This window comes from Nerophis ophidion, linkage group LG27, assembly GCF_033978795.1.
Source record: "Nerophis ophidion isolate RoL-2023_Sa linkage group LG27, RoL_Noph_v1.0, whole genome shotgun sequence".
NCBI lineage: Eukaryota > Metazoa > Chordata > Actinopteri > Syngnathiformes > Syngnathidae > Nerophis > Nerophis ophidion.
Genome location: NC_084637.1, coordinates 35,915,139 through 35,932,473, shown reverse-complemented (window position 1 = coordinate 35,932,473; position 17,335 = coordinate 35,915,139). Strand labels below are relative to the sequence as shown.

The 17,335-nt window shown below is 40.8% G+C and overlaps 1 protein-coding gene across 3 annotated transcripts in view; it reads right to left on the bottom strand.

Moving 5' to 3' along the window:
* dcp1a (decapping mRNA 1A) overlaps positions 1-16,841 on the bottom strand; it is a 32,101-nt gene extending 15,260 nt beyond the window's left edge. For 2 of the 3 annotated variants that reach the window (XM_061889150.1, XM_061889152.1), the window contains exons 1-3: positions 16,679-16,841; positions 4,596-4,636; positions 1,912-2,039 (exon numbers count right to left, since the gene is read on the bottom strand). In XM_061889150.1, the coding sequence (XP_061745134.1) occupies positions 1,912-2,039; positions 4,596-4,636; positions 16,679-16,804 (295 nt within the window). In that variant the 5' untranslated portion in view covers positions 16,805-16,841. The remainder of the gene's footprint in view (positions 1-1,911; positions 2,040-4,595; positions 4,637-16,678) is intronic. The other variant, XM_061889153.1, reaches the window with a different exon arrangement.
* Positions 16,842-17,335: the final 494 nt, after the last annotated feature.

Sequence of the window (17,335 nt, the reverse complement as noted above, 5' to 3'; positions counted from 1 at the left end):
TTGGGAGAAAATATTGCAGTTTTCTTTGACAAAAAGTGCATCAAACAAACAAGAAACAATGAAATCTTATAATCATAATCTCAAGTAGATCTTGAGACTTAAGTGTTGAAAATGTTTTACAACTTTTTCATGAGTGAAGCCATTTTGAATACCAAACCTTTTAGTCGGAATTTTTTTTAAACTGTCATTGATCAACAATTAATAATCAAAATCAATGTATCAAATCATTTTTTCTGTGGGGGAATATTACATAGTTTGTGTTTTTGCCATAATTAACAAAATGGCCATTAAACAATAAAACATATATCGTTGTATGTGATATATGACATCTATGACATTGTTGTATGTGATATATGACATCTATGACATTGTTGTATGTGATATATGACATCTATGACATTGTTGTATGTGATATATGACATCTATGACATTGTTGTATGTGATATATGACATCTATGACATTGTTGTATGTGATCTATGACATCTATGACATTGTTGTATGTGATATATGACATCTATGACATTGTTGTATGTGATATATGACATCTATGACATTGTTGTATGGGATATATGACATCTATGACATTGTTGTATGTGATATATGACATCTATGACATTGTTGTATGTGATATATGACATCTATGACATTGTTGTATGTGATATATGACATCTATGACATTGTTGTATTTGCTGTAGTTGTTAGGTGTATAAGTGCAGTATTTCCTGTAGTTATTGGGTGTATAAGCGCAGTATTTGCTGTAGTTGTTGGGTGTATAAGCGCAGTATTTGCTGTAGTTGTTGGGTGTATAAGTGCAGTATTTGCTGTAGTTGTTGGGTGTATAAGTGCAGTATTTCCTGTAGTTGTTGGGTGTATAAGTGCAGTATTTGCTGTAGTTGTTGGGTGTATAAGTGCAGTATTTGCTGTAGTTGTTGGGTGTATAAGTGCAGTATTTCCTGTAGTTGTTGGGTGTATAAGTGCAGTATTTGCTGTAGTTGTTGGGTGTATAAGTGCAGTATTTGCTGTAGTTATTGGGTGTATAAGTGCAGTATTTCCTGTAGTTGTTGGGTGTATAAGTGCAGTATTTCCTGTAGTTATTGGGTGTATAAGTGCAGTATTTGCTGTAGTTATTGGGTGTATAAGTGCAGTATTTGCTGTAGTTGTTGGGTGTATAAGCGCAGTATTTGCTGTAGTTGTTGGGTGTATAAGTGCAGTATTTGCTGTAGTTGTTGGGTGTATAAGTGCAGTATTTGCTGTAGTTGTTGGGTGTATAAGTGCAGTATTTGCTGTAGTTGTTGGGTGTATAAGTGCAGTATTTGCTGAAGTTGTTGGGTGTATAAGTGCAGTATTTCCTGTAGTTGTTGGGTGTATAAGTGCAGTATTTGCTGTAGTTGTTGGGTGTATAAGTGCAGTATTTCCTGTAGTTATTGGGTGTATAAGTGCAGTATTTCCTGTAGTTGTTGGGTGTATAAGTGCAGTATTTGCTGTAGTTGTTGGGTGTATAAGTGCAGTATTTCCTGTAGTTATTGGGTGTATAAGTGCAGTATTTGCTGTAGTTGTTGGGTGTATAAGTGCAGTATTTGCTGTAGTTGTTGGGTGTATAAGTGCAGTATTTCCTGTAGTTATTGGGTGTATAAGTGCAGTATTTGCTGTAGTTGTTGGGTGTATAAGTGCAGTATTTGCTGTAGTTGTTGGGTGTATAAGTGCAGTATTTGCTGTAGTTGTTGGGTGTATAAGTGCAGTATTTGCTGTAGTTGTTGGGTGTATAAGTGCAGTATTTGCTGTAGTTGTTGGGTGTATAAGTGCAATATTTGCTGTAGTTGTTGGGTGTGTAAGTGCAGTATTTGCTGTAGTTGTTGGGTGTATAAGTGCAATATTTGCTGTAGTAGTGTGCATGAGTGCTGCCTACTCACTGTTGGCGTTCTTGTAGAGCAGAAAAGGGTCCTGCAGCTGGAACTCCAGGTCTTTGTTGATGGGTTCTACCAGGTTGTCAGCACTCAGGCGGTTCATGATGGTGAAGCCATGGTGCGGAGAAGCAGACCTTGGTGGCCACAGTGGAATTGACTTTATACACAACAGTGTGTCAACACACATTATACACAACAGTGTGTCAACACACTTTATACACAACAGTGTGTCAACACACATTATACACAACAGTGTGTCAACACACATTATACACAACAGTGTGTCAACACACTTTATACACAACAGTGTGTCAACACACTTTATACACAACAGTGTGTCAACACACTTTATACACAACAGTGTGTCAACACACTTTATACACAACAGTGTGTCAACACACTTTATACACAACAGTGTGTCAACACACTTTATGCACAACAGTGTGTCAACACACTTTATACACAACAGTGTGTGAACACACTTTATACACAACCGTGTGTCAACACACTTTATACACAACCGTGTGTCAACACACTTTATACACAACCGTGTGTCAACACACTTTATACACAACCGTGTGTCAACACACTTTATACACAACCGTGTGTCAACACACTTTATACACAACCGTGTGTCAACACACTTTATACACAACCGTGTGTCAACACACTTTATACACAACCGTGTGTCAACACACTTTATACACCGTGTGTCAACACACTTTATACACAACAGTGTGTCAACACACTTTATACACAACAGTGTGTCAACACACTTTATACACAACAGTGTGTCAACACACTTTATACACAACAGTGTGTCAACACACTTTATACACAACAGTGTGTCAACACACTTTATACACAACAGTGTGTCAACACACTTTATACACAACAGTGTGTCAACACACTTTATACACAACAGTGTGTCAACACACTTTATACACAACAGTGTGTCAACACACGTTATACACAACAGTGTGTCAACACACTTTATACACAACAGTGTGTCAACACACTTTATACACAACCGTGTGTCAACACACTTCATACACAACAGTGTGTCAACACACTTTATACACAACAGTGTGTCAACACACTTTATACACAACAGTGTGTCAACACACTTTATACACAACAGTGTGTCAACACACTTTATACACAACAGTGTGTCAACACACTTTATACACAACAGTGTGTCAACACACTTTATACACAACCGTGTGTCAACACACTTTATACACAACCGTGTGTCAACACACTTTATACACAACCGTGTGTCAACACACTTCATACACATCAGTGTGTCAACACACTTTATACACAACCGTGTGTCAACACACTTCATACACAATCCGTGTGTCAACACACTTCATACATAACAGTGTGTCAACACACTTAATGCACAACCATGCGTCAACACACTTTATACACAACAGTGTGTCAACACACTTTATACACAACCGTGTGTCAACACACTTTATACACAACCGTGTGTCAACACACTTTATACACAACCGTGTGTCAACACACTTCATACACAACCGTGTGTCAACACACTTCATACACATCAGTGTGTCAACACACTTTATACACAACCGTGTGTCAACACACTTCATACACAATCCGTGTGTCAACACACTTCATACACAACCGTGTGTCAACACACTTCATACACAATCCGTGTGTCAACACACTTCATACACAATCCGTGTGTCAACACACTTCATACACAATCCGTGTGTCAATACACTTAATGCACAACCATGCGTCAACACACTTTATACACAACAGCGTGCAAACACTTTATACACAACAGTGTGTAAAAAGACTTTATACACGACAGTGTGTAACAGTGATATTGTTACATTCTGATTACATACTGTACATGCATTACATACTGTACATGCATCGCATACTGTACATATTGTACATCAAAGCATACTGCACATGCATCACATACTGCACATGCATCGCATACTGTACATATTGTACATCAAAGCATACTGTACATGCATCACATACTGTGTATGCATGGCATACTGTACATGCATGGCATACTGTACACACATTGCATATTGTACATGCATCACATACTGTACATATTGTACATTAAAGCATACTGTCCATGCATCACATACTGTACATGCATGGCATAATGTACATGCATCGCATACTGTACACACAGTGCATACTGTACATGCATCACATACTGTACATATTGTGCATGCAAGGCAAACTATACATAAATTACATGCATCGCATACTGTACATGCATTGCATACTGCACATATTGTACATGCATGGCATACTGTACATGCATTGCATTCTGTACATATTGTACATGCATGGCATACTGTACATGCATGGCATACTGTACATGCATGGCATACTGTACATGCACGGCAAACTGCACATGCATTGCATTCTGTACATATTGTACATGCATGGCATACTGTACACATATTACATATTGAACATGCATCACATACTGTCCATGCATGGCAAACTGTAAATGCACCACATACTGTAAATGCACCACAGTACATGCATCACATACTGTACATGCATCACATACTGTACATATTGTACATTCATGGCAAACTGTACATGCATCACATACTGTACATAGATTGCAGTTTGAACATCACATCAAAACATATTTACATGTCAAATAATAACATTCTTACCTTGTATACACAAACAGTGTCCCCTCAATTTCTGTCTTCTCCTGTAATTAATAAGTATATTACACACACATTGAAGTACTACATGTCTATATACAGTCTAGTCCTGTAATTAATAAGTATATTATACACGCATTGAAGTACTACATGTTTATATACAGTCTAGTCCTTTAAATAATAAGTATATTATACACACATTGAAGTACTACATGTTTATATACATTCTAGTCCTATAATTACTAAGTATATTATACACACATTGAAGTACTACATGTTTATATACAGTCTAGTCCTGTAATTAATAAGTATATTATACACACATTGAAGTACAACATGTTTATATACATTCTAATCCTGTAATTAATAAGTATATTATACACGCATTGAAGTACTACATGTTTATATACAGTCTAGTCCTGTAATTAATAAGTATATTATACACGCATTGAAGTACTACATGTTTATATACAGTCTAGTCCTGTAATTAATAAGTATATTATACACACATTGAAGTACTACATGTTTATATACAGTCTAGTCCTGTAATTAATAAGTATATTATACACACACCGCGATGAGGTGGCCACTTGACCAGGGTGTACCCCGCCTTCCGCCCGATTGTAGCTGAGATAGGCCCTAGCGCCCCCCGAGACCCCAAAAGGGAATAAGCGGTAGAAAATGGATGGATGGGTGGATGGATTATACACACATTGAAGTACTACATGTTTATATACAGTCTAGTCCTGTAATTAATAAGTATATTATACACACATATGGGATGAGAATCAGCACCTCCAAGTCCGAGTCCATGGTTCTCACCCTGAAAAGGGTGGAGTGCCATCTCCGGGTTGGGGAGGACACCCTGTCCCAAGTGGAGGAGTTCAAGTACATGGGAGTCTTGTTCACCAGTGCGGCGTCTTCAGTAATGCGGACGCTGTAGCGATCCGTTGTGGCGAAGAAGGAGCTGAGCCGGAAGGCAAGGCTCTCAATTTACGGCTCCATCTACGTTCCCATCCTCACCTATGGTCATGAGCTTTGGGTTATGACAAAAAGGACAAGATCACGGGTACAAGCGGCCCAAATGTTGGGTGGCGGGTCTCTCCCTTAGAGATAGGGTGAGAAGCTCTGTCATCCGGGAGGAACTCAAAGTAAAGCCGCTGCTCCTCCACATGGAGAGGAGCCAGATGAGGTGGTTCAGGCATCTGGTCAGGATGCCACCCGAACGCCTCCCTAGGGAGGTGTTTAGGGCACGTCCGACCGGTAGGAGGCCACAGGGAAGACCCAGGACACGTTGGGAAGACTATGTCTCCCCGCTGGCCTGGGAACGCCTGGAGATCACCCGGGAGAGCTGGACCAAGTGGCTGGGGAGAGGGAAGTCTGGGCTTCCCTGCTTAGGCTGCTGCCCCCGTGACCCAACCTTGCATAAGTGGAAGAAGATGGATGGATGGATGGATGGATGGATTATACACACATTAAAGTATTTTATGTTTATATACAGTCTAGTCCTGTAATAAAAAAAGACTTATGGAATGTAAACAAAAGGTGTCTGGAGCGTTGTCAGCATGTCTGTGATGTGCAAGTGATTGTTTATCGAACAGCCTATTGTATGTTCAAGTGTGAGGTCACTAGTCTCTTTAGTCAGGGACATGGACATGTCGGGACATAAGTAATCTGTAGACACTACTACATTTTAGTCAGGGACATGGAGGGACAGATGTAGTCTGTAAACACGACTACATTTTAGTCAGGGACTTGGACATGTCTGGACAGAAGTAGTCTGTAGACACCACTACATTTTAGTCAGGGACATGGACATGGATGGACAGAAGTAGTCTGTAGACACCACTACATTTTAGTCAGGGACATGGATATGGAGGGACAGAAGTAGTTTCTAGACACCACTAGATTTTAATCAGGGACATGGACATGGAGGGACAGAAGTAGTCTGTAGACACCACTACATTTTAGTCAGGGACATGGACATGAAGGGACAGAAGTAGTCTGTAGATACCACTACATTTTAGTCAGGGACATGGACATGGATGGACAGAAGTAGTCTGTAGACACCACTACATTTTAGTCAGGGACATGGACATGGATGGACAGAAGTAGTCTGTAGACACCACTACATTTTAGTCAGGGACATGGACATGGATGGACAGAAGTAGTCTGTAGACACCACTACATTTTAGTCAGGGACATGGATATGGAGGGACAGAAGTAGTTTCTAGACACCACTACATTTTAATCAGGGACATGGACATGGAGGGACAGAAGTAGTCTGTAGACACCACTACATTTTAGTCAGGGACATGGACATGAAGGGACAGAAGTAGTCTGTAGATACCACTACATTTTAGTCAGGGACATGGACATGGATGGACAGAAGTAGTCTGTAGACACCACTACATTTTAGTCAGGGACATGGACATGGATGGACAGAAGTAGTCTGTAGACACCACTACATTTTAGTCAGGGACATGGACATGGATGGACAGAAGTAGTCTGTAGACACCACTACATTTTAGTCAGGGACATGGACATGGATGGACAGAAGTAGTCTGTAGACACCACTACATTTTAGTCAGGGACATGGATGGACAGAAGTAGTCTGTAGACACCACTACATTTTAGTCAGGGACATGGACATGGATGGACAGAAGTAGTCTGTAGACACCACATAATTTTAGTCAGGGACATGGACATGGATGGACAGAAGTAGTCTGTAGACACCACTACATTTTAGTCAGGGACATGGTCATGAAAGGACAGAAGTAGTCTGTAGACACCACTACATTTTAGTCAGGGACATGGACATGGATGGACAGAAGTAGTCTGTAGACACCACTACATTTTAGTCAGGGACATGGACATGGATGGACAGAAGTAGTCTGTAGACACCACTACATTTTAGTCAGGGACATGGACATGGAGGGACAGAAGTAGTTTCTAGACACCACTACATTTTAATCAGGGACATGGACATGGAGGGACAGAAGTAGTCTGTAGACACCACTACATTTTAGTCAGGGACATGGACATGGATGGACAGAAGTAGTCTGTAGACACCACTACATTTTAGTCAGGGACATGGACATGGATGGACAGAAGTAGTCTGTAGACACCACTACATTTTAGTCAGGGACATGGATATGGAGGGACAGAAGTAGTCTGTAGACACCACTACATTTTAGTCAGGGACATGGATATGGATGGACAGAAGTAGTCTGTAGACACCACTACATTTTAGTCAGGGACATGGATATGGAGGGACAGAAGTAGTTTCTAGACACCACTACATTTTAATCAGGGACATGGACATGGAGGGACAGAAGTAGTCTGTAGACACCACTACATTTTAATCAGGGACATGGACATGGAGGGACAGAAGTAGTCTGTAGATACCACTACATTTTAGTCAGGGACATGGACATGGATGGACAGAAGTAGTCTGTAGACAGCACTACATTTTAGTCAGGGACATGGACATGGATGGACAGAAGTAGTCTGTAGACACCACTACATTTTAGTCAGGGACATGGACATGGATGGACAGAAGTAGTCTGTAGACACCACTACATTTTAGTCAGGAACATGGACATGGATGGACAGAAGTAGTCTGTAGACACCACTACATTTTAGTCAGGGACATGGATGGACAGAAGTAGTCTGTAGACACCACTACATTTTAGTCAGGGACATGGACATGGATGGACAGAAGTAGTCTGTAGACACCACTACATTTTAGTCAGGGACATGGACATGGATGGACAGAAGTAGTCTGTAGACACCACTACATTTTAGTCAGGGACATGGTCATGAAAGGACAGAAGTAGTCTGTAGACACCACTACATTTTAGTCAGGGACATGGACATGGATGGACAGAAGTAGTCTGTAGACACCACTACATTTTAGTCAGGGACATGGACATGGATGGACAGAAGTAGTCTGTAGACACCACTACATTTTAGTCAGGGACATGGACATGGATGGACAGAAGTAGTCTGTAGACACCACTACATTTTAGTCAGGGACATGGATATGGAGGGACAGAAGTAGTCTGTAGACACCACTACATTTTAGTCAGGGACATGGATATGGATGGACAGAAGTAGTCTGTAGACACCACTACATTTTAGTCAGGGACATGGATATGGAGGGACAGAAGTAGTTTCTAGACACCACTACATTTTAATCAGGGACATGGACATGGAGGGACAGAAGTAGTCTGTAGACACCACTACATTTTAATCAGGGACATGGACATGGAGGGACAGAAGTAGTCTGTAGACACCACTACATTTTAGTCAGGGACATGGACATGGATGGACAGAAGTAGTCTGTAGACACCACTACATTTTAGTCAGGGACATGGACATGAAGGGACAGAAGTAGTTTCTAGCCACCACTACATTTTAGTCAGGGACATGGACATGGAGGGACAGAAGTAGTCTGTAGACACCACTACATTTTAGTCAGGGACATGGACATGGATGGACAGAAGTAGTCTGTAGACACCACATAATTTTAGTCAGGGACATGGACATGGATGGACAGAAGTAGTCTGTAGACACCACTACATTTTAGTCAGGGACATGGTCATGAAAGGACAGAAGTAGTCTGTAGACACCACTACATTTTAGTCAGGGACATGGACATGGATGGACAGAAGTAGTCTGTAGACACCACTACATTTTAGTCAGGGACATGGACATGGATGGACAGAAGTAGTCTGTAGACACCACTACATTTTAGTCAGGGACATGGACATGGAGGGACAGAAGTAGTTTCTAGACACCACTACATTTTAATCAGGGACATGGACATGGAGGGACAGAAGTAGTCTGTAGACACCACTACATTTTAGTCAGGGACATGGACATGGATGGACAGAAGTAGTCTGTAGACACCACTACATTTTAGTCAGGGACATGGACATGGATGGACAGAAGTAGTCTGTAGACACCACTACATTTTATCCAGGGACATGGATATGGAGGGACAGAAGTAGTCTGTAGACACCACTACATTTTAGTCAGGGACATGGATATGGATGGACAGAAGTAGTCTGTAGACACCACTACATTTTAGTCAGGGACATGGATATGGAGGGACAGAAGTAGTTTCTAGACACCACTACATTTTAATCAGGGACATGGACATGGAGGGACAGAAGTAGTCTGTAGACACCACTACATTTTAGTCAGGGACATGGACATGGATGGACAGAAGTAGTCTGTAGACACCACTACATTTTAATCAGGGACATGGACATGGAGGGACAGAAGTAGTCTGTAGACACCACTACATTTTAATCAGGGACATGGACATGGAGGGACAGAAGTAGTCTGTAGATACCACTACATTTTAGTCAGGGACATGGACATGGATGGACAGAAGTAGTCTGTAGACAGCACTACATTTTAGTCAGGGACATGGACATGGATGGACAGAAGTAGTCTGTAGACACCACTACATTTTAGTCAGGGACATGGACATGGATGGACAGAAGTAGTCTGTAGACACCACTACATTTTAGTCAGGAACATGGACATGGATGGACAGAAGTAGTCTGTAGACACCACTACATTTTAGTCAGGGACATGGATGGACAGAAGTAGTCTGTAGACACCACTACATTTTAGTCAGGGACATGGACATGGATGGACAGAAGTAGTCTGTAGACACCACTACATTTTAGTCAGGGACATGGACATGGATGGACAGAAGTAGTCTGTAGACACCACTACATTTTAGTCAGGGACATGGACATGGATGGACAGAAGTAGTCTGTAGACACCACTACATTTTAGTCAGGGACATGGACATGGATGGACAGAAGTAGTCTGTAGACACCACTACATTTTAGTCAGGGACATGGATATGGAGGGACAGAAGTAGTCTGTAGACACCACTACATTTTAGTCAGGGACATGGATATGGATGGACAGAAGTAGTCTGTAGACACCACTACATTTTAGTCAGGGACATGGATATGGAGGGACAGAAGTAGTTTCTAGACACCACTACATTTTAATCAGGGACATGGACATGGAGGGACAGAAGTAGTCTGTAGACACCACTACATTTTAATCAGGGACATGGACATGGAGGGACAGAAGTAGTCTGTAGACACCACTACATTTTAGTCAGGGACATGGACATGGATGGACAGAAGTAGTTTCTAGCCACCACTACATTTTAGTCAGGGACATGGACATGGAGGGACAGAAGTAGTCTGTAGACACCACTACATTTTAGTCAGGGACATGGACATGGAGGGACAGAAGTAGTCTGTATACACCACTACATTTTAGTCAGGGACATGGACATGGATGGACAGAAGTAGTCTGTAGACACCACTACATTTTAGTCAGGGACATGGACATGGATGGACAGAAGTAGTCTGTAGACACCACTACATTTTAGTCAGGGACATGGACATGGATGGACAGAAGTAGTCTGTAGACACCACTACATTTTAGTCAGGGACATGGACATGGATGGACAGAAGTAGTCTGTAGACACCACTACATTTTAGTCAGGGACATGGACATGGATGGACAGAAGTAGTCTGTAGACACCACTACATTTTAGTCAGGGACATGGACATGGATGGACAGAAGTAGTCTGTAGACACCACTACATTTTAGTCAGGGACATGGACATGGATGGACAGAAGTAGTCTGTAGACACCACTACATTTTAGTCAGGGACATGGACATGGATGGACAGAAGTAGTCTGTAGACACCACTACATTTTAGTCAGGGACATGGACATGGATGGACAGAAGTAGTCTGTAGACACCACTACATTTTAGTCAGGGACATGGACATGGATGGACAGAAGTAGTCTGTAGACACCACTACATTTTAGTCAGGGACATGGACATGGATGGACAGAAGTAGTCTGTAGACACCACTACATTTTAGTCAGGGACATGGATATGGATGGACAGAAGTAGTCTGTAGACACCACTACATTTTAGTCAGGGACATGGACATGAAGGGACAGAAGTAGTCTGTAGACACCACTACATTTTAGTCAGGGACATGGACATGGATGGACAGAAGTAGTCTGTAGACACCACTACATTTTAGTCAGGGACATGGACATGAAGGGACAGAAGTAGTCTGTAGACACCACTACATTTTAGTCAGGGACATGGACATGGATGGACAGAAGTAGTCTGTAGACACCACTACATTTTAGTCAGGGACATGGACATGGATGGACAGAAGTAGTCTGTAGACACCACTACATTTTAGTCAGGGACATGGACATGGATGGACAGAAGTAGTCTGTAGACACCACTACATTTTAGTCAGGGACATGGACATGGATGGACAGAAGTAGTCTGTAGACACCACTACATTTTAGTCAGGGACATGGACATGAAGGGACAGAAGTAGTCTGTAGACACCACTACATTTTAGTCAGGGACATGGACATGGATGGACAGAAGTAGTCTGTAGACACCACTACATTTTAGTCAGGGACATGGACATGAAGGGACAGAAGTAGTCTGTAGACACCACTACATTTTAGTCAGGGACATGGACATGGATGGACAGAAGTAGTCTGTAGACACCACTACATTTTAGTCAGGGACATGGACATGGATGGACAGAAGTAGTCTGTAGACACCACTACATTTTAGTCAGGGACATGGACATGGATGGACAGAAGTAGTCTGTAGACACCACTACATTTTAGTCAGGGACATGGACATGGATGGACAGAAGTAGTCTGTAGACACCACTACATTTTAGTCAGGGACATGGACATGTCTGGACAGAAGTAGTCTGTAGACACCACTACATTTTAGTCAGGGACATGGACATGGATGGACAGAAGTAGTCTGTAGACACCACTACATTTTAATCAGGGACATGGACATGGAGGGACAGAAGTAGTCTGTATACACCACTACATTTTAGTCAGGGACATGGATATGGATGGACAGAAGTAGTCTGTAGACACCACTACATTTTAGTCAGGGACATGGACATGGATGGACAGAAGTAGTCTGTAGACACCACTACATTTTAGTCAGGGACATGGACATGGATGGACAGAAGTAGTCTGTAGACACCACTACATTTTAGTCAGGGACATGGAAATGGATGGACAGAAGTAGTCTGTAGACACCACTACATTTTAGTCAGGGACATGGACATGGATGGACAGAAGTAGTCTGTAGACACCACTACATTTTAGTCAGGGACATGGATATGGATGGACAGAAGTAGTCTGTAGACACCACTACATTTTAGTCAGGGACATGGACATGAAGGGACAGAAGTAGTCTGTAGACACCACTACATTTTAGTCAGGGACATGGACATGGATGGACAGAAGTAGTCTGTAGACACCACTACATTTTAGTCAGGGACATGGACATGGATGGACAGAGGTAGTCTGTAGATACCACTACATTTTAGTCAGGGACATGGACATGGATGGACAGAAGTAGTCTGTAGACACCACTACATTTTAGTCAGGGACATGGACATGAAGGGACAGAAGTAGTCTGTAGACACCACTACATTTTAGTCAGGGACATGGACATGGATGGACAGAAGTAGTCTGTAGACACCACTACATTTTAGTCAGGGACATGGACATGGATGGACAGAAGTAGTCTGTAGACACCACTACATTTTAGTCAGGGACATGGACATGGATGGACAGAAGTAGTCTGTAGACACCACTACATTTTAGTCAGGGACATGGACATGTCTGGACAGAAGTAGTCTGTAGACACCACTACATTTTAGTCAGGGACATGGACATGGATGGACAGAAGTAGTCTGTAGACACCACTACATTTTAATCAGGGACATGGACATGGAGGGACAGAAGTAGTCTGTATACACCACTACATTTTAGTCAGGGACATGGATATGGATGGACAGAAGTAGTCTGTAGACACCACTACATTTTAGTCAGGGACATGGACATGGATGGACAGAAGTAGTCTGTAGACACCACTACATTTTAGTCAGGGACATGGACATGGATGGACAGAAGTAGTCTGTAGACACCACTACATTTTAGTCAGGGACATGGACATGGATGGACAGAAGTAGTCTGTAGACACCACTACATTTTAGTCAGGGACATGGACATGGATGGACAGAAGTAGTCTGTAGACACCACTACATTTTAGAAGAACACTAGCTGCTGATAGTTGTTTTTCATTGTAAAAAAAAGTCATTAAAAGTCTGTAAACACCCGCAAAAAATTGTACAAAAAGTACAATGCATTTTGAAAATTTGGCAAAAGGATTTAAAAATGTATGTGTTAATGTTATGTAGATATTTTTGTAACCTTTTTAAAGAAAATCATATCATCGTAGAAAAATTTAGAAAATTAATCAATGACGTCATTGTGACCACGCCCCCACTACCACAGGTAATTGGGAAACCCTAATTAGCATACTAATATTTCTGTAATTGGTGAAACAATATTAGTACAACTGTATTAGCATATTATTTTTTCTGTATTGGTACTAAGAGTATAATTGTATTAGCATATTAATAATTCATTTGTATTATTAGTATATTGTATTAGCATATAATTATTTAGGTATTGCTGTAATATTATTAGTATAACTGTATTATCATATTATTTCTGCATTGGTGTAATAGTTGTAGAATTGTATTAGCATAACATTTCTGTAATAGTGTAATATTATTAGTGTAACTGTATTAGTGTAATATTATTATTTCTCAGTTTAGTGTAAATAGTTAACCTTCAATCAGAACAAGACAAGTTCAGCTAACAAACATGACTCCATCTTTTAATAATTATGAGGACTTAAACAAACATATGTCCATCATTGTATTATAATTATGAGGACTTAAACACACATATGTCCATCATTGTATTATAATTATGAGGACTTAAACAAACATATGTCCATCATTGTATTATAATTATGAGGACTTAAACAAACATATGTCCATCATTGTATTATAATTATGAGGACTTAAACAAACATATGTCCATCATTGTATTATAATTATGAGGACTAAAACAAACATATGTTCACCTTTGTACAAACTCTGTTTCCATATGAGTTGGGAAATGGCGTTAGATGTAAATATAAACAGAATACAATGATTCGCAAATCCTTTTCAAGCCATATTCAGTTGAATATGCTACAAAGACAACATATTTGATGTTCAAACTCATAAACATTTTTTTTGTGCAAATAACCAATAACTTTAGAATGCCAGCAACACGTGACAAAGAAGTTGGGAAAGGTGGCAATACATACTGATAAAGTTCAGGAATGCTCATCAAACACCTATTTGCAACATCCCACAGGTGTGCAGGCTAATTGGGAACAGGTGGGTGCCATGATTGGATATAAAAACAGCTTCCCAAAAAATGCTCAGTCTTTCACAAGAAAGGATGGGGCGAGGTACACCCCTTTGTCCACAACTGTGTGAGCAAATAGTCAAACAGTTTAAGAACAACCTTTCTCAAAGTGACATTGCAAGAAATTTAGGGATTTCAACATCTACGCTCCATAATATCATCAAAAGGTTCAGAAAATCTGGAGAAATCACTCCACGTAAGCAGCATGGCCGGAAACCAACATTGAATGACCGTGACCTTCCATCCCTCAGACGGCACTGTATCAAAAACAAACATCAATCTCTGAAGGATATCACCACATGGGCTCAAGAACACTTCAGAAAACCACTGTCACTAAGTACAGTTTGTCACTACATCTGTGTGTGCAAGTTAAAGCTCTACTATGCAAAGCCAAAGCCATTTATCAACAACTTCCAGGAACGCTGCCGGCTTCTCTGGACTTGAGATCAGCTAAGATGGACTGATGCAAAGTGGAAAAATGTTCTGTGGTCTGACGAGTCCACATTTCAAATTGTTTTTGGAAATATTTGACATTGTGTCATCCGGACCAAAGGGGAAGCGAACCATCCAGACTGTTATCGACGCAAAGTGTAAAAGCCAGCATGTGTGATGGTATGGGGGTGTATTAGTGGCCAAGGCATGGGTAACTTACACATGTGTGATGGTATGGGGGTGCATTAGTGCCCAAGGCATGGGTAACTTACACATCTGTGAAGGCACCATTAATGCTGAAAGGTACATACAGCTTTTGGAACAACATATGCTGCCATTTAAGCGCCGTTTTTTTCATGGACGCCCCTGCTTATTTCCGCAAGACAATGCCAAGCCACTTTCAGCACGTGTTACAACAGCGTGGCTTTGTAAAAAAAAGAGAACGGGTACTTTCCTGGCCCGCCTGCAGTCCAGACCTGTCCCCCATGGAAAATGTGTGGCGCATTATGAAGCGTAAAATAGGACAGCGGAGACCCCGGACTGTTGAAGGACTGAAGCTCTACATAAAACAAGAATGGGAAAGAATTCCACTTTCAAAGCTTCAAAAATTAGTTTCCTCAGTTCCCAAACGATTATTGAGTGTTGTTAAAAGAAAAGGTGATGTAACACAGTGGTGAACATGCCCTTTCCCAACTACTTTGGCACGTGTTGCAGCCATGAAATTCTAAGTTAATAAATATTATTTGCAAAAAAGAATAAAGCTTATTAGTTTGAACATCAAATATGTTGTCTTTGTAGCATATTCAACTGAATATGGCTTGAAAAGGATTTGCAAATCATTGTATTCTGTTTATATTTACATCTAACACCATTTCCCAACTCATATAGAAACGGGGTTTGTATTATAATTATTAGGACTCAGACAAACTAATATCCATCATTTTATTATAATTATTAGGACTCAAACACACATATTTCATTTTTTTAATTCTAATTATTAGGACTTAAACAAACTAATGTCAATCAGCTTATCTTGTGCAGTCCAAAATAATAGTAAGAATTTGACACAATAACATTTGAATTAGTCGGAGTTTAACAAAGTAAATAGTTCAAATGTAGATTCAGATGAGCTAGCTACACATGCTGACATAATAATATTAATAATAATAAATAATTGAAGAGTTGAAATAAGAGGAGCTAGCTACATGCTAACACAACACGGGCAAAAGGGATTCCCGGGTTTGAAAGTTTGGAGCAACTCACCCACTGGTTGCTTGTGGAGTTGAAGTTATAAAGCGCCACCTGCGAGGTGAGGTCGAGCAGTTTGTTGATGTAAGGATCTTGTCTCTGCAGGGCGGCCAAACTCATCTTGTGTCCGGCAGACGCCATCTTCTGTCGCACGGAGACACTTCAGAGGGGCACCTTTCACTTCCGCTCTAAACCGGATTTTCGCACTTTGCTCCCGCACGGACACCATTGGAAGCGGCACCTTTCATTTCCGCTCTAAACCGGAATAGACTGATGACAACGACGCCGCGTGTGAGTGACACTGATTAAATACAAAAGTGAACACTTTAATAGACTTCTAAGACTGCGTGTGAGTGACACTGATTAAATACAAAAGTGAACACTTTAATAGACTTCCAAGACTGCGTGTGAGTGACACTGATTAAATACAAAAGTGAACACTTTAATAGACTTCCAAGACTGTGTGTGAGTGACACTGATTAAATATAAAAGTGAACACTTTAATAGACTTCCAAGACTGCGTGTGAGTGACACTGATTAAATATAAAAGTGAACACTTTAATAGACTTCCAAGACTGCGTGTGAGTGACACTGATTAAATACAAAAGTGAACACTTTAATAGACTTCCAAGACTGCGTGTGAGTGACACTGATTAAATATAAAAGTGAACA